This window comes from Photinus pyralis, unplaced genomic scaffold (genome assembly GCF_008802855.1).
Source record: "Photinus pyralis isolate 1611_PpyrPB1 unplaced genomic scaffold, Ppyr1.3 Ppyr1.4_LG6, whole genome shotgun sequence".
Classification (NCBI taxonomy): Eukaryota; Metazoa; Arthropoda; class Insecta; order Coleoptera; family Lampyridae; genus Photinus; species Photinus pyralis.
In genome coordinates this window covers 44,145,563-44,164,357 of record NW_022170663.1, presented here as the reverse complement: position 1 = coordinate 44,164,357, position 18,795 = coordinate 44,145,563, and the positions used below count along the sequence as shown (strand labels likewise).

At 36.9% G+C, this 18,795-nt stretch overlaps 4 protein-coding genes across 7 annotated transcripts; 3 read left to right on the top strand and 1 right to left on the bottom strand.

Annotated features, from left to right (window-relative positions):
* The first annotated feature begins 70 nt into the window (after positions 1–70).
* Positions 71–1,561, top strand: LOC116174761. The gene is made up of 2 exons (XM_031492747.1): positions 71–967; positions 1,013–1,561. Exons 1-2 carry the CDS (start codon positions 113–115, stop codon positions 1,265–1,267), a joined length of 1,110 nt encoding a protein of 369 aa, XP_031348607.1. The 5' UTR covers positions 71–112; the 3' UTR covers positions 1,268–1,561.
* Positions 1,562–4,585: 3,024 nt separating this feature from the next.
* LOC116174447 (uncharacterized protein C3orf38 homolog) lies at positions 4,586–5,865 on the top strand. Its single transcript, XM_031492367.1, has 2 exons — positions 4,586–4,811; positions 4,858–5,865. Exons 1-2 carry the CDS (start codon positions 4,688–4,690, stop codon positions 5,643–5,645), a joined length of 912 nt encoding a protein of 303 aa, XP_031348227.1. The 5' UTR covers positions 4,586–4,687; the 3' UTR covers positions 5,646–5,865.
* A 240-nt stretch (positions 5,866–6,105) lies between these two features.
* Positions 6,106–8,805, bottom strand: LOC116174446 (dual oxidase maturation factor 1-like). 2 transcript variants are annotated; one of them, XM_031492365.1, is made up of 7 exons: positions 8,248–8,793; positions 8,139–8,196; positions 7,857–8,087; positions 7,282–7,647; positions 7,108–7,224; positions 6,351–6,576; positions 6,106–6,303 (listed from the first exon to the last, which is right to left on the bottom strand). In XM_031492365.1, the coding sequence occupies exons 1-7, from the start codon at positions 8,413–8,415 to the stop codon at positions 6,267–6,269; spliced, it is 1,203 nt and encodes a 400-aa protein (XP_031348225.1). In that variant the 5' UTR covers positions 8,416–8,793; the 3' UTR covers positions 6,106–6,266. The 2 variants fall into 2 exon arrangements, with proteins under 2 accessions (XP_031348225.1, XP_031348224.1); XM_031492364.1 differs by having other exon boundaries at positions 8,139–8,805.
* A 1,754-nt stretch (positions 8,806–10,559) lies between these two features.
* LOC116173857 (broad-complex core protein-like) lies at positions 10,560–17,388 on the top strand. Of its 3 annotated transcripts, none has more exons than XM_031491577.1 (4): positions 10,560–10,708; positions 10,764–11,121; positions 11,166–11,574; positions 16,726–17,388. In XM_031491577.1, coding segments are annotated over exons 1-4 (1,002 nt in total). In that variant the 5' UTR covers positions 10,560–10,706; the 3' UTR covers positions 16,959–17,388. The 3 variants fall into 3 exon arrangements, with proteins under 3 accessions (XP_031347437.1, XP_031347436.1, XP_031347438.1); XM_031491576.1 differs by lacking the exon at positions 16,726–17,388 and adding an exon at positions 14,191–14,575; XM_031491578.1 differs by lacking the exon at positions 16,726–17,388 and adding an exon at positions 13,588–14,160.
* Positions 17,389–18,795: the final 1,407 nt, after the last annotated feature.

Sequence of the window (18,795 nt, the reverse complement as noted above, 5' to 3'; positions counted from 1 at the left end):
AACACATGTGAAGCATGACACCCATCACAATTAATACTCGGCCTTTAGTGTCCTACAAACGCGTCTGACGTAACTAACGCCCGATCGCGATGCTTCGTGAAGCAAAAGCATAATGTCCAGCTCGGAATCCTCGAACAGTTCGCCTAATCAAGCTATATTAATGATGCAAAAGGAAGACCTCACGTTGTACGGATCGCCTGCACCTATGCGTTTAAGCCGTACTGGCACAGTACGACGCGCCGCGACGCTGGCCTCCAGAGAAGAACGCGGAAGTGTTGACGACACCAGTGTTGTTCTTAAATCCGAGCATCCAGCACTAGACCACAATGTACCCGAACGATATCGTAAGTCCTTGGACAGTACGTACAGACACAGCTTAGAATCGATATCTGAATATAAACCAAAACACTCCTTCTCTTCCGCGTCCCTGATCACCGCCAGAGACGGAGGATCAATTGAATCCACCACCTCTGACTGCACAGATTACGCCGTGCGAAGTGCAACCGACGTCGTTAACAAAGAAAACACCCTCGCGAGCGCCAGCTCCAGCTACATCAGCTGGATCGAAAGTGTTAACAGCAGCGATTACTTCGGCTCCACGACCAATACGCTCAGCGACACCGTCGATCCAGAAGCAAAAGTAGGTGAATGGAACAATTTTTGGCTAAATTACAACAGTCCCAATAACAGATACCTATCTAGCCCGTACCTGTGCATCTCGAATGAAGAAAAACAGGCGGAAGACCTTTCGGACGGTAAAAGCACATCGAGCACCCAAAAAGATTTTAACGAAAAACGCAACTCCTTGGATCAGCTCTTTCTCTCCCAGGAAGAATTGCAAGAGGCGATCAAGTGCTCGCAAAGGATCACGGAAATTTTACAGCACGCGTTGAAACGAAACGAAATCGAGGTTGACGAGTCCAAGAACGACTCCTCCTACTCGCAGCCGTTCGCTTTTCTATTCTCCGTAAGTAGAGTGTTCCCCGATAAACTTTAATGATCGTTCTTGTAGGGCTTTCGTTCGAAGGAGGAGATTCAGAAGGAAAGAGTGCGCTCCTACTCGCTGGAGCCGCAGCAGCTCCTTAGACAGAAGCAAATGCTGAAACCGCCGAACGCGTCTGGGAGTAGTTGCGTAAATGTGCTTCTAAATACGGGCATCGCCGATATTTTAAAGAAGGTCATTAGCAAGCGACGCGAGGTCGTCACCTCGGACGATCAGCTATCCACACCGCGCAGCAGCTTTTCAGACTGGTCGACGAATAAATAGTATAACTTGCAATATATTCGCGAAAAGCTCGCCGATAAAACGTTATACATGCATTGCAAAATTAAACGGAGATTCAGTTGGCAACACTGACATTTTGGTGTACGGCGCAGTAGACAGTTCTAGACGCTTTGCGCAAGTTTATAGTTCCATGTTAAGTGCCAACGTTTACTAATTTGATGTGTGATGACCTTGGGATTATCTGAACGTGGGCGACATTTGTCGCCATTTACGGACATAAGTTTTTATGTTGTTAGTTACCTGAAGTTGATGCGCTTCCGTATTATTTGTTCACATTTTAGGCTGAGAGGATAAAACAAAATTTTAATGGGTAAAACTGTTGTTTGTGTTGTACAATGTTGCGTTATTTACATGAATTAACTTCATCTTTGTATCACAGGTGAATTATCTTTTACTGAAGGAAAGAAAAAGGCAAATCTAAAGTTATTTCAAATAAGGTAGGTATGTTCAATTTAGCCGCCCACGCTAAATAATTTGCTGTTGCGTATATTTACAATATACAATGCTATTTATTAAGAAATAGACATAGGGATTTATGTATAGTATTTTTCCCTATGTCTACTTCCAAAAGACAAAATCCTTCTGAAGGGCGCCTAATTATATGCAACCAAAATAACTTCTTAAAACAAATGAAGATCTGGTTGTCACATTAATTTTTTGAATATTGTTGCTTTGGCTTCCATATTTCTATTTTTGTTCGTGGTGATGTTGCCAATTAGTATAGCCAAAATTGAAATTAATTAATATGACAGCCAGATTATTATTTGTTTTAAGAAGTTGTTGCAGATGCTTAAAATTAAGCGCCCTTTAGAAGAGATTTTGTTTCATGTAAAAGTAGACATAGGGAAAAACAATACATATGTAAATCCCTATGCCTACTTCTAAATAAATAGCACTGTATATGTATGGAATTAAATTGCAAATTGAAGGTAGTTTGACGTAAATAATCAATCGTCAAATATTTCCAAAAAAAGTCACTTTATATAGGTGTTATTTTCATGAAAGAAAGATACCCCTTAAAAATTCAAAAATTTGCCGATTCGATCGACCGGCATATAAAATTAATTAATTTGAATATTGTTGCTTTGGCTTTGGTATTTTAATTTTCATCCGTGTGCGATGTTTTCAACTGAAGGAAAAACTAATTATATGACAGCCAAATGTTTATTTGTTTTAAAAAGTTATTTTGGATTCCTAAAATTAGGCACCCTAAATTCCTGTGTCTACTTTATAATAAATAGCACTGGTTCGTAGATGCGAAGAATGGGTATCGTTTTTAAGTCTATGTCCTCGTCTATGTCAAAGTGTTTGTCGTGCCTGGGAATTACCGTGAACGGTCCCTCGTATAAGGGTTCGGCCTTCTTTTCGCACAAAAACATGTCACCAGGTATACAGCTCCGGATGGAGGAACATTTTGGACTTTTCGTGTTTTCATGCTTGGGATGGCTGCAAATCTCTGCAGGATGATCCGAGTGTCTTATCAAAATCAGTTGTGTCCGAATGATACCGGATGCTTGCAAATAATTCTCCCGGCAGGCGGTGTGTTGCGCCGTAGACAACAGACGCGCATGCAAAACCAAAGTCGTATGCTGGAGTTGAGCAAAGACCCAGAAGAATGATATAGGGAGCTGGAGCACCTCTACTCATCGCTCGGTTCTGTAGCACATAATCGCTTCCGATGGAGGCGTTCAACTTTATCGTTCTCTCTGTTAGTATTGAGTCTTTGGTCGGGGGACAGTTGATAATATTGGATACTACCATCAGCAGTTATTTAGCGTCAATCGCAACACATATATCGCACATAGATTCTAAACCTATGAGTTTTTGTGTTAGCAGAGTTTTACCCCTGTAACAGGCAGCCGCACTTTTTAGGTAGAATTATTTTTTAAGGGTTCCGGTACCGGTTCCGGTTCTGTGGCTTCCGTAATTTTTGGTTTCGGTTCCGGTTCCAGTTTTTTTATTCGGTTTTTAAGAGTTCCAACAAAAGTAAATAAAATTATTATTAAGAAATATAAATTATTATTAATTATAGAAAATAAATAATACACAAAATTAAAGTGTGTATATTATTCTTTTGCATAAATATATTTATTAGGTTTAATTGAAACTTATTTTTAGCTTACGCATTTTGTTTCACCTCCTGTCTTTTTCTGCTTTCATTTTCTTCGTAGCAGCAGTAGTTTCAATTTCAATTATTGCTTTCCTCATACACTTTATCAACCCTCTTACTGTTTTTGATTCAATTTCGCTCACTTTAAAATGCAAATTCTACAACTTTTAACGTAGTAGTTCAGAAGACAAGATTTTATTTTTGGTCATCAAGTCGATGGCGATAAGGAATTAGAGCGGATAAGACATGTACTTTCAAGAAAGTATGATCTGCTGACTCTAGAATTCTCTAGATGCTTTTCGTTTGGACCTAGCTATATTAGTAACTTGAATAATATTAATGTAACGTGCCTACTCTACCTACAAGAGAGGGAGAACCGAAAAATACCGGATCCTTGGCACTAATAATAACGGTTCCGGTTATCATAACTTACTTAAATAACGGTTCCGGTTCTAAGTGAAGCGCTTAAAATCCAATCGGTTCCGGTTCCGGTACCGGTTATTTTCGGTTCCGGTTCTACCCCTGGTAACAGGTAACAATGGGTATAGTTCAGAAAGCCAATCACTTATATATATGTAATAATAATATATTTTTTTTTACTGTTATATTATATATAGCAGAATACAAAAAAAATCAGTACATAATGAGACTAAGAAAGATAAATATTGCCAAAATCCGAAGTAGTTTGAACCACTTGTAATGGATATGGGGCATTTACAAAAAAAATATATAAATCAAACCTAACTTCATTTCACAAAAAAAAATAAAAAAAATAAAAAAATAACTTAAACTACACAATTCCATTAACAATCTTGCCAAATAGTACCCGGTCCTGTTCCAGTATCCACACCTAAACTTTTTTCTTGAAAGCGGGATGTAGATATGCTTTTCATTTCGCGCGGTAGAATGGAATAAAGCCTTGGGGCAATGTAATAAGCACATCGCTTACCTATTGCTATATGCTGATATATTCGTTAAATACTCGAGGAATCCGAATTTCTGTTAGCGAAGATGTTTCTTTCTGTTATTTAAAAAATACGCACTTCGAAAGTGCTATCAGATAGCAACTCGTTACTCGCGCGAGAAATCTTGCTTATCCCCACCTTTAGGTAGCGCTCATGAAGATTTTCGTCTGGTGAACGCAACCATTTTTAGCGTTTTTTTTTTTTAGCCAAATTCGAAATGTGGTTATGTCATTGAATAAATTCAATGGTTATGTTGTTATGTTATGAAAAAATAGTTTTATTATTATATTTTGTGGTATTCGTGAAATTGTAAATAAAATGTGACAAATGGATAACGAACATTCATCCGGAATTAAACAAATCCTATCTCAATTAGGAGACGAGGAACTGTGGGGATTAACCAGGACCGTAACGGGAGGCTTACTCCAAGATAAAATACAATCACGAGAGGGTACGTACGGGTCAATTTCACTCTAACTTTAACTATTCTATTTTAGAAGCCTTGCTTGCAATTATAAACTATTCCCCGGATTTCAAAAGCATCCTGAAGAGAAAAGTGGTTACCAGAGAACTACTCTTTTCGTACCTACATCAAAACCGGATACCTGTGGTCATGCCAATTTCTAAAGACGAAATAATTGGAATTATCTGCTCGCACTGGAATTCAAAGAAGACTGCACAATCGAGACCAGCTACAATCCAAAGTGTATACCATAGTTCAACAGTTCAGCAATTGCAAAATGACCAATCGACTCAAAATGACGTTATTGTCCAGCAATCGACTCAGATCCAAAATGGGCAGCAATCTGGCCAATTAGATGTGAACTTTTTAGCCTTAAAATTTACAGAATGGTTTTACACCATGTTAAATTCAACGGAGCCAATCGCTCACGATCATTTTTGGAACGATTCCAAATTAAAAGTTAACTTACTGTCTCCAAATGGGGATAGCACAGAAGAGATCGTTTACGGTCCGGCCGTAATTAGCCAAACTTTATTTAAAATTAAGACCGAACATAATTTGTATTTTAATCCAAACTGCTTGAACGACGGCGTTCAAGGTCGTGTTGATCCGCACGGTTTGGTTGCTGTTCTGGCGTGCGGTACTTTGCATGTGAATAGTGTTTGTGTAGGTGTGTTTGAACAGGTTTTTATGCTCGCTAGAGACCCATTTTTGGAGAACAATTGGAAAATTAAAACTACGGAATTGAACTTGAGGAGTAAGGAAAATGTTCAGGGTCCTCCTAAATTGTGTGATAGTAGTTTAACAAATGCTTTGATGTAATGTATTATGTTACTAATCTAAGCTCGATATACACCTATTGCAAACCTCATCATCCTCACCTACAGGGTGTCCATGGATGAGCAGTACAGATTTCTCAAAAGTTGTGGATAATGTTAAATGAAACCATCTCATCTAAATTATTTTCAGTTTTATACGACTTACAGTTTTACTGGATGTTGACTTACACTTTGCTACATTAAATGGGAAGCGATTGTTTTTTTTCAGTTTTTAAATCTATGCTACATTTGGAATAAAATTAATTTTATATCCCTATTATGTTTATGATTAGCTCTGCAGCTTATAATGAGTAGACTACAACAATTTTCTGGTCATCTGCTCCAAGTGTCCTTCATGAGGAAGAAGTATTGGCCTTTGATTTTGGCGCAGGCTAATCACCATTCATGATTAACGTAGGAAGAGAAAAAAGTAAAATGGCATTTAAAAAAATTTAAGATGGCGGTGCCAAACAAACAAAATTTTATTTAACCTCAAATATGTGAATAATTTTCTTAGACCGTGGTCTAAAATAATTTTAAATTCAAAATCCTGCTATGTGTTCGAAACACATAATAATACACAATATGAATGTGAATGTTTTATTATTTACACATAGTACGCATTTTACACCATCCGGCGCCTGCTTTCTTCCTTAATTGTCCTGAAAAATAAGTCCTATAGTAACAGGTAGCATTAAACTAGACTTACTCCATGTTCCCGTAAAGAGGCTGTTGATCCTCGCGCGGCCTCAAGCTCGCTTTGCGAATCCTTTGAATTGCTCCCGTAAAATGAATACTCGTCTTTCTCTTTAAGAATACGGTTTGCAACTCGTTGGGATCTATGTGCTGTTTAGAAGTGGAAGGCTGCATCTCGTTCATTTGGATGTCATTTGTCGCGCTATCTTTTTTTCGTAACAGTTCCAACTCACTTTGTGCTGAAACACGTGAAATTATTTTTTTAGCGAAAAGGCGAAAAAAAAGGAAAACGATTTTGATTCGGCTCAAAGTACCAAACTGGAAAGAGTTGTTTGTTAGCATTCCAAGACATTTAGTAAGTAACGTTGTTAAATGGCAGGTGGTTTGCAATCACCCATCATTTATCATAGGGTGTGTTATTCAACTAAATACAGGTGATATTCATGTAGATTTAGACATAGGAATTTCCTATGTCTACTTCTACATGATAAAAAGTCTCCTGAAAGACGCCTCATTTTATGCAACCAAAATAACTTCTTGAAACAAATAAAGATGGCTGTCATATTAATTTGTATATTGCGTTGAGCTTCACATTTTCACAGAAAATTAATCTCTTAAGCTCCTTTGACTGTTATCGGCACTATACCAATTGGAAATATCAACATAAAATTAGGCGTCTTTCAGGAGACTTTTTATCATGTAAAAATAGACATAGGAAATTCCTATGGGAAATCCACTCTATAGGTCCATATACATTATTGAGTACTTACTTAGAATATACTCATCCAAACATGTTAGAGGATCAATTCCAAAGAAAATTGAGATCGCAGTGTCCCACTTCGCTTCAATGACTATAATGGTAATTGACAATGCAACGCACAGGAGACCTGAACACATACGATATTATTTTCTCAATAATAAAACAATAATATATTTATTCTTACCTGTGAACAAACACAGCCAATAACTAAAACCATACTTCATAACAATTTCGGCGTCCTCGAAAGGAATAACCAAATCCGCAGGGTTTCTAACAACCGACCATGTAATATTAGCCAATATCAATAGACATCCGGTTAAGAATAAGAAGTATCCCCCGTAACGGATGACTGATCTAAAGAGTATGACTGCGAGCAACCAGCATGGAAAGGCAGTCCATATCAGAATATGGGTGTACCATCCGGCTGTACGGTAGAACCTCCCGAAGCGATAGCCCTCGCCGTCGATTACGAAATAATCGATTATCCAGAGGATCGGTAGGGGCACACCTCGATACTGAGCCGCTCGAAACTGGCGTTGTAGAAGACCAGCTGCAAGACAAGGTATATTTCAACCCTCTGATTTGAGGTATGTTTTGAGACCCTTAGAACCTTTATGGTATCTTTTCATAGAAGAAAGCTTATGGGGAGCAATGTAAATTTATATGTCAACCTCGGGCTAAAATCTATCTGACCCTCACCTTGAAAGTGTCATTAATTGCAATAATTTCCGAGTGTAAAAGAAACCAGATAATACCCACCAAACGGTCCAAATCCAAAGTTTCCTTGATCCCAAGTCCACTCGAACCTCTCGTTATAATTGATTATTTCGTGAGCTAAAGGTCCATCGGGTTCACTTTTTAGAGTCACATTCACGGACCGAAGACCAATTTTGACACCGATTTCCGCATCGATCTCATGTCCAGTTCCCACCCTGTACGGTGTTTTCGTTCTAATATGGCTCACCTCCCATTCTTGTCCGAAATTCGCAACTGGAAGATTTTCTGTTAACCATATTATGCGTTAGCCAGGGAGATACTTACGCATAATAAATAAACCGATCAGAAGGCTAAGAGTGACACGGATGGCTAGGTATCCGTACTGAAAGAGCTTGTGATTTATTATGCAATTAAAGGGGGTTGAAAAACTTACGTGTTTAAGACGGGGAGTTGCCAGGGACACATAGCAACAAATCGCGAGTATGAGAAAAGCGCAGATAAAACCCGCTTCTAAGACATCTACTGTAACGGGTGTTTTATGGGGTGGATACTGGGAAGGAAGACCTTCGATGCGACCATAATCAAACCAACCCATTGCCATAAACTTGCACACACGAGTAACTTTTCATATGTAACTAGGAAAATACGTGATAGTTATTACTATTATCAGGTCTTCCTGTGTCCAAATGATAAGGGATGAGTCACTGATGTGGTATTAACAAAGTTTTTAACAGTTTCCAGATTAAGTGATAGGTACCAAATAAACGTTAAGCACGCAGCACGAATGGTAGCGGAAAGTAAAAGGGGGCCACTAATTAAGTTTTTGAACATTGATGCTTCCGTTCACTCTTAGTTTTTGAATGTTCAAAATTGCGCTATTTTTGTAACTGGTGAACATTGCAATTTTGTATTTTAAAAATCAAGTAACCAATGGCTATGTTTTCCCATTCAGTCATTAAACGCTTTCTTCCATATAATCTTTGCGCAATGCTATCTAGTAAAGATAATATAGTATGTTTTTAAAATATTATCAAAACCCTCGTGTGAGATCGAAGAGACTTCGGCGCATTTTTGTGTGGTAAATCAATATTCTATTAACTAATGTTGACTCCACCATAAGTAAGATCATGTCCGGAGCTACCCCATTCCCTTTGGCGGTACCCACTTCCGACGTCCCGTTCACCCGCAATTGGCATTCCAAAATCTTTCTGATCTGTTCGACGGCACCAATTTGAAAACAACCGGATCAAAACTGTAGAAAAAGACAGAAGAAAACGGAAAAATCACCACGTCATTATAACACGCTCGGAGATGGCGCCCAGATGTCGCCGACCTACCTTTCGCATCAATTTGACTCGTCTCCTGTTTTTAGTTTCCGTTTGCAGGTCTTCCGATCTCTGATATAAAGTTGCCCGTTCCTATTTTCCTCTGTCCAGCTCCCGCAATTTCCAGTTTCCAATTTCCACTTTCCAATTTCCAGTTTCCAATTTCCAGTTTCCTATTTCCAGTTTCCAATTTCAGGTTTCCATTTTCCGGTTCCCGATTTCCGGTTCTCTGTTTCCGGTTTCCAATTTCCAGTTTCCAATTTCGCTTCCAATTTCCGATTTCCAGTTTCCAATTTCCAGTTTGCTAATGTCTAGTTTCACCCTCTAGAATTAAGTTTCGTGTTTTCATTTTGCGGTTTCTAGTTTCCTGTTTTATCTAGTCTTGGTTCATTATCTATAAGTCTCTAATTTTCTCTTTTCAAATTAATCCTTGACATGTGTTAAGTACAGTATAACAACACGAATTATATATTATGTTCTGCTTTCAGTGCTTTATCTCCATTTTTCTTCTGCAATTTTTCGTCTCTAGGTTTTCGCCAGTTTTCTGTCTCCACCTCTATACTGCAGTTTTTGGTTTCGATTTTTATTTTTGAGACTAAAAGACCCTGCAAAGAAACTAATGATTCGCAAGAATCCCAAAAATAGAAGAATAAGGTGATCCCGAAGAACTAGAAGCAGCAGATGGATTCAAATAGCGCGAAACCATTAAGAAATCAGATGGACCTTGAGCATAAACAGATAGCAAGTGGTAAATCTATTCCTAAAAGAAAAAAGGGCTTACAGAGTTTGTTTAAAGAAAATACCCCGCATGCAGGCGTTCGACAAATGAAATAAAAAATCTTAAAATTACTACAGTGTTTTTTCTTTTAACAATAATTCTAACAATCTGGTCGTACAAAGCGCACTTAACTCCACGTACAAGCGCTGACAGCTTCGGAACTGCGCTCTTCTTGAACGCATAAATTTTCATGAATAAACAAACATTAACTTGAAAAATAATACGACGAATTGCCGGTGGCTGTTCAGACGGTACCAACTTTAATAACAAAAGAACCTTAACAGAAAGCCTCCCTGTGCACTAACTGCTTGCTTTTTAAAATTTGACACTTTCCCCATAAAACGGACAAACCACTTTAAAATCCTTAACTGCTTTTGCACAAATTTGCTATAATAATTACAAAACTACGTCATCGACTAATCAAATTGGGTGGACAGGGGGATTTCCGTGGTGAATAAAATGCAACTGATTAAAAGGTAAAGAGGGTTGTATTATGTAGCAATGAGATGTGATTTTTTTAAGAAATACTCAGTGCATCGATAGTAAATGAACGCGCCCATTCAGTAAAAACATGAATGCAACCATGATGCAACCATACCAATATACAAGAAACAAACATAACATCCCAAAATGTTCCTAAAAAAATAATAATAAACACTAAAACACCTGCATCTGCACTTACCTGTAAAGAATTCTTGCACAAATTCCAGTTTTTGTTAATAACAATAGCCTCAATGCGTAGTGAAATTGCTTAAAAAATTGTCCTCAAATAGTTTACCATCAAAATTCATGTAAGGCCTTTTTCATATGTAATTTTGACCTTTTTAAAGAAAGTGCCTTTTTTAGGATGTCTACTGAACAATTCTCATTGCGTTGGAATAATTTCCATTCCAATTTAACTTCTGGTTTCCACGACTTAATGCAGGCGAATGATATGGTCGATGTTACCCTGGCCGTCGATGGGCAGTTCCTTCAGGCTCATAAATTGGTGCTGTCGATCTGCAGCCCTTTATTCAAGCAGTTATTCAAGATCAATCCTTGCAAACATCCCGTTATTATTTTAAGGGACGTGACGTACGAGAATTTGAAAGATATTTTAGCTTTCATGTACCTGGGCGAGGTGAACGTGTTACGGGACAACCTCTCCACATTTTTAAGAACGGCCGAGCTGTTACAAGTTAAGGGTTTAACGAGTGACGATTCTGTGAGTAACACGAGGGTATATTTCAAATGATCAATCGTTTTTAGAGTGACACATCGTCGAAGAAGGACGATAAATCTGATACAACATGTGATAACGATATGGAGCAAGATATTCACCAGTTCAATACGATGATGGCCTCGTCAGATTTGGAACCGATCTCTTACACACCCTCACCGCAACCTCACAGTGTCAAGCGAACTTCGCAAAACATCTCGGGACAATCGAAACGTTCAAAATCCGACCAGACCAGCACATCAATAATCGAAAAGCAAGAAAGATTCGATAGTCCCATACAAATTGAGGAGGACGGTGAATATATGGAGAATACGAATTTCGAGCCGTACCCGTGTGAGGGCGAGGAAGTTTCGTCGAATAGAGAAGCGATAAAGCAATTTTTGGAATGCAATAATGTGAACGTGTTGAGTACGCAGGATTCAAGCTCACAGGATCATGGTATGTGCCTTTTGCCAAGGAGTACTAAATGTAAATTGTATGGGTATTTTTGTGTTCCTTTTAATTGTGAAACCAACCAATAGGGTGCAGTACCAATGAAAGTACAGATTTCTTTAGCAGATTTTGAGGTTATATACACTGCTGTGTTGCCAATTTGGTTCAAGGGCCCTCTAAATAAAGAAATTAACCTGTGTTGCTCACCTGCATGCATTAATGCAGTGGACTGTTGATGCTGCATATCTGTTGCCAAACATGAGGTCGCCTATGGATAAATTATTTTTTTCATATTCAGTTTCCTTGGCATAGAATTAATTACATTTGATTTTGTAATATGTTTTAAATGCTAGTTCCCAGGATACAAAATTTGTAAACATAGTCCGGATATTTGTCACTTGAGGAATGAGAAATTACTTCATTTTAATGAATAAGTGGGAGATTTAGCTGAGCACAGGATTGTTGGAAAAACTTTAAGCCCCTGCACGGAATAAGAGAACTTAATGTTCACAGAGAGAATAAACTGGAAGTTTGTTCTGAAAATCACGAAGCTTTTACTGTGTTAGAAACTGTGATGGCTTAGTACAAGCAGAGTATAGTCAAGCAAGTTTTTATCACTCGCACGTTAGTAAGGGAGGTATTGGATTGGGGTAAAAAAATACGCAAAAATTTTCTTATCTAAAGCGCGCACCTACAAAATTAATTAAATAAGCGCAACTCTTATCTACGACCTGAGAAAAACATGACATAATACTAATGTCATTGACATGTGATTAACACCTAAACTAACTCTGGGACACGAATAACAAAATCTGACGTGGAAAACTATCCGGATCGTACAATGGATTTGAGGAAACAAAAAATGTATTCCGAAACGCATGAAAAAAATTAATACAAAATCATTGAAAGAAAGAATAGCTTGTTTGGACATGTTTTCCCGCACACAGGCGGTCGACAAGTAAAATAAGCAATCTTAAACTGGTCGTACAAGGTTTGCGATACTAGGCGCACTAAAACTGACACAAAAAACACTCGCTGACAGATTCAGGAAACTTCATTTGTTCTTGATATCTCTGAACTGGATGACAAAATCTGGTTTGTTGAATTTGATGAAAAAATGAAACGCATAACAAAATTAATACAAAATCCTTGAAAGAAAGAATAGCTTGTTTGGACATCTTTCCCGCACACAGGCGGTCAACAAGAAACATAAGCAATCTTAAACTGATCGTACAAGGTTTGCGATACTAGGCGCACTAAAACTGACACAAAAAACACTCGCTGGCAGATTCAGGAAACTTCATTTGTTCTTGATAACCCTGAACTTGATGACAAAATCTGGTTTGTTGAATTTGAAGAAAAAATGAAACGCATAAAAAAATTAATACAAAATCCTTGAAAGAAAGAATAGCTTGTTTGGATATGTTTTCCCGCACATAGGCGGTCGACAAGTAAAATAAGCAATCTTAAAGTGATCGTACAAGTTTTGCGATACTAGGCGCACTAAAACTGACACAAAAAACACTCGGTTACCGATTCAGGAAACTTCATTTGTTCTTGATAACCCTGAACTGGATGACAAAAGCTGGTTTGTTGAATTTTATGAAAAAATTTTCCGTGGCTGTTCAGACGGTAGAAACTTTTAATTAAGAAAAAGGCCTCGCTGTGTACTACAACTGCTTCTTTATCCGTAGTCGGACAACACGCGTTAAACTTCTTTTATTTTGATTCAACTTGGCAGTAGAAATGTGTACTTCGTTGGTAATAAAACATATACTTGATGATTTCATCAGAGGCGAACGCATATATGAATGGTACCAAGTCTCTTTATCTTTAGTACTCTTTGCTTTTACTTTGAATATTGCATGCCATACCTTGTACTACATTTGTACTGTAGTGTTTTCTTGTGTTTTTTTGTGCTGTTTGTTTTATCGCATGGTAAGTAGATCGCTTATATTTATAATCTTAGTCCTGACAACGCTAGTTGTAGCCCTTTACTAAACAATGACACACTTTCAGCCAGATGTTCCACTTGCGGAAAGCTGATGCGTAAAAGCAGTATTCGAAGACACATGTTCGACGTTCATTATCCCACCCAGCAATTGCCCTGTGATATTTGCCACAAACTGTTTAAAACCGCCAATAGTCTCACGACGCATCTGATAACGATACATCGCCAGTTAAAAACTCAAAGGCCAAATTTGAGAAGAGAGTCGATTAGTGCGTGAGCAGTCGACTCTTCATTTATTCGTTAGCAATTTTGTAATGTTGATTAATTAGGAGAAAGACTGTGGAAAGTATTATGTGGCAATTTAAGTTTGTGATTCGGTATTTCATTGGTTATTGACGTGTGCAATAATATGCAATGGTACAATGGCAAAATTGAAGGTGCATTGAATAGCGGTTGATTATAAAATTAATGTGTAACCAAGAAATCGATTCCATGCAAGCGACAAAGCATCTACATCCACTACTAATAATTGAAATTTTTAAAGCATGTACCTCCGAAACATTAACAAACATGTTGTCGTGTGCAAATTTGACTAACAGCCAGAATTGATTTGCCAGTACCGCACATTGCATGCTTTCACCTTTCGTTTTTAATGGAAATTTTACATTTAGGTAGGTTCGAGAAACGCCCCTATAAGTGTCTAAAATGTAAGAAGCGTTTTTCGAGACGTGATCATTTAAGAACGCACGAGAAAAACATTCACGGAGAGAAGGCGGGACCATTCGCTTGCGCTATTTGCTCCCAAATGTATAAAAATTCGGAGAGTCTTCGGAAACATATCGCCAAATTTCATTATTACAAACTGAACGAGGCGGGTAATTCAGATGTGCCAAAAGTATTTATTTGATTTTAGTTAAGATGTGGTACTTAATAGACGAAAGGTTTTGCGTTGACCTGGCTGCTTGAGAGACGTATGTGTAATTTTAGAGAAGTGTTTTGTTACTGTGTTTTTTGTTTTGTATAAATGTATTATTAAATTTACACTTGTCTTCTTGATTTATTTACAATTTATCGTGTAATACAGATCCCCCCTCCCCCTCCCAATCCTTTTTCTCACATGTGTAACAGGTGGCAACTTTTCCGTTTCAAAAATTTGTATTTTGTTAAACATAGCAACATTACACATGTACCGCTTCATAGCGAACGTGCACGAATTGAACGGTAAAAAAAATGCAAACGTTTCTTGAAAATTATTTGTATTAATTACCTTTGTTGACTCTTGTACATGAAACTACATATGTTTTCACCAAATAGCCAATAATTGCTTTTTTAAAATTTACAGATTTCTATAAAGTAGTGGTCGATTATTTTTAGGAATTTGCATATTAATTTTGTTTGGAGTAATTTTAATATTCCTAAAGAATCGACCTATGAGAATTATTTTCGTAGAACAGAATTTGTATTGTATTTGTTGATAATAATCGAATGCAAACAAAAGATTTTGGTAACCTATTTTGTTTCATTGATGGGTTTTGTATTTATTTGGTTGGATTAAAATTTTGTTTGCCATTCAGAGGTGTGTGTATATTTTAAACAGGAGAATGGGCCAGTAATTCATTATGTGGTAAAATAAGGATTAAATTTAGCATGAACACGTTATCACGAAATAGGCAGTTCATGTTTTGTATATTTTTATGAACCAAACCAATCCAGGAAGTGTAAAGAAAAATGGAAATTGATTGATCACCTTTGTATTTAATAATATAATTCAATCAACTAAAATCATATGCGTATTTATTAAAGTTCGATCAAACCAGTGCGTCTGATTTGAAGAGGGGATAAGAGGTGAAATTTCCGCAAGGTAAGGGGTATAAGAACAGTTTTATTACTGAGCCGTCGGCGTCGGTAAATTAAATTGGTGGTGTACCACCGCCATTTTGTTTATTTACAATGACCAAAAGTAATCAATATTGCAGTGTTTACGGCTGTAAACGTAAATACACTTGTAAAAATTTCATTTGCAGTCAATGTAATTGCACCTTAGAGCAAGGATTGTTTAAAACTTCACATTTTATCGTAGTACTTTCCAAAAATTTTAAATGTGACCAGTGTAACCCTCTTATCTAGAATGCAATGTAAATTTCAATGAAGATGATCTCGAGGTCGCCGGTCCGGCACTGCAATTTTGACTTACCATATACTTACTGTTGGCAACGCTGGGGAAAATTACTAGCGATCATAAAACTTTCATGTAGAAATCGGACGTTTCGCGCCACTTTCAAATTTCTGTAATAGTCGGCTCGAAGCCTGGGACTGGGTGATAGGAATAGGACTCCTACATTGGGTTATACTATGGTGACTCTTGTGTTGGGGTGTGAGACACAATCGAGAAGGGGATTGAATGAAGCCAAAGTTTTGAAGATAAGATATAAATATATTCCGAACGAAAAGCCAGGTATAATGCAGTTTTAAGAAATAAATGTATTACAACAAGATGCAAAAGAAACATCCCAAATCAAGTAATCGAGTGAACTGCAGTTAAATAAATAAAACAAGATACTAGTGTCATAATACATACAAATGGTAGACAAGAATCCACATACTAAACAGAAGAAAAGTTAATTAGAGGACCCTCCTTCACTTATTGCTTACGCACCATCCGGCAGCGGGCACAAGATCAGAAACGGACAGGATAGTTGGAACTGTATAAATGAATACTTAAATAAATACTCCATAAAATAATATAAAGCCATAACTACTGTACATCATAGCAAATATGGTACCTAGGGAGAAGTCTAGCTTATTTACAGAAATCAAAATGGATAGGAAAGCTTATTTGATCCCTCGAGACTATAAGCGGAAATGGCATAACTTTCTCGTCCATCTACAGAGCACTTTAGAAAACCCTTGGAAACTACTACACTTAGCATTCGACTGCAGGGTTATTTTCCCAAGCGCATAGCATAGATGACCAACACTTTTGTACTATCTACGATAGCAACTCCATCTTGATTATAATTTTTTGTATAAATTAACATGTATAATTGTTAGTTACACATAATTTTTCCAGATTTATGACCTTCGGGTTCACAATAAAATACTAACACTGGTAAATGGTGGTGTTTGGCTAACCTTGTACATATTAAGGTAATAACGTTCGACATTTAAACGTTCCTCATATTAAGATTCTCTCTTTCTAATTTCAGATGTGTTGTTGTATTCGGGGGATCCAAAAGGGCACGTTTATTGTCCATACTGCTATCGGAAATTCGTAAACCGTTACAATTTAAAGGTGCACATTCGGGACAAACACGACAATAATCCCATTAATTTAGATTGCATAGTTTGCGGCAAAACGATGCGCAATCGCAGTTGCTTACGAGTACATTTGTATCATCATCGCAAGCAGCAGCTGCAATCTGAAACTTCCGGTGCTTAAAGATGATTTTTGTTAATTATTTAATTACTTTGTTAATTGAGGATGGTGTTTTTATTTGTGATTAATTTGTTAATGTTATGTATTTTACTAAAATAAGTAGAAAAAGTTGATAAATTTGATACTCATTATGTATATAACTCAGGTTATTTTGTTAATTAGCTACCTAACAGTATGTACTAATTACGCAGTGATTTTTTGTTTTTGTTTTCACAGTATTTAATGAATCTTTATTTGATGATGTTTAAGTTTGCTAAGAAATTTATGAACAAGACATATTTACAGTTAGTTGCTGTAATAAAACAATTGATCTGTGATTTGATTAACTGTGGTTTGTCCCATTAATTTTGTTATGGGAATAAATGAGTGTATAACTTCAAAAGTGCAGCTACAATTTTATTTAAATATTGGGTTTGTGTTAAGAAAAACTCACGCAAATGTATTTAATGTATTATTATTTGTTTCTATTATTAAACAAAACTTCGGTTTTTTATTTAAATTTATTGAACTATTTTTTGCAAGTGCTTGAAGTACTTTTGTCACAGCTAACTTTAATGTAGCCGCAGATTTTATTTTATAAAAGTTGATTTTAAACTTTGAATTTCACGCTTTAAACTTATTCATTTATTCGCGATGCACATAGACTTCTAGTGGCAGCACCTTGCAAATACTGTTGGTCTTAGATCATATATATGATCTAAGCTGTTGGTGGCATAAGACCGCCATTTTGTTTATTTACAATGGCCAAAAGTAATCAATATTGCAGTTTTTACGGCTGCAAAAGTAAATTTTCTTCAAAATACTTGAATAATTTCTTTCAGTTTTTTAAGGAAATATGTTATTATTGAGATGTCTATATCCCATCCAATACAGTGGCCCGTATGAATAAAAATAAGCAAATGCTTATACTTGCAAAATTCAAAGTAAATACTCGTAAGTGCCCCTTTATACTGGTTTGTCTAGCAGCGCTGCACTGCGTCCTGTCCTTCTGCTTAGAAGCGCTGCTAAGTCGCCCAGTGCGAAGGAGCACTTACAGTATTTACTTTGAATTTTGCAAGTATAAGCATTTGCTTATTTTTATTCATACGGACCCCTGTATATTTCATCGTCGGATGCAACCAGTCAACTAGTTGGAGATTCTGGGGACATCAGCCACCGCCGTTGCCAACTGTTGAATTTTTTTGCAACTTTGCGAGATGTTTTGGCTTTACGCCACTTGATGGCACCGGAAATAAGTAATTTATTATTCTTCTGTATTATTCTAGTGATATTCATTTAGTTTTTGTTTTGTTGTGTTTGTGTTTGAGTTATATTCAGCCACTTTGATATCGGGTAAAGTATTTTATGTAGTTCAATAATCTGTTCAATAATATGTACCTGTATGAATTGTGCAACTTGCAGGTATTTTCCATCTAACATTGTGCTGATATGTAATTTACAACATGCTAATTGTTAACTAATGTCCATGTGCTTGTGGAAGTCTACGATATCTCAGGTTTACGAGGTACAGGTAGTCGTTACGGAGGTTTGAGCTTTATACCAATGTCATTATGTGTAAACTGAGCATAATTGGGGGCTCCACAAGCAAACTGTGTGTTATCATAACTGTCGATTGTTAAGTCACAACATGAATAATAGTAATACATGAATAACTGCTGCCTCTAACAATTTTAAACGGGTTAATTCAGCCCATCTAACATAATTTGGGTTTTATTATGCCGAAGTATGGCAGTCTGTTTTTAATGCAGTTTATTATGAATCGAAACAGAATAAGTTTATTATGAACTCGCAGTACAGCGTTCTTGAGCGTTCCCTTCGTGTAACAAGTTCTATTAGAATC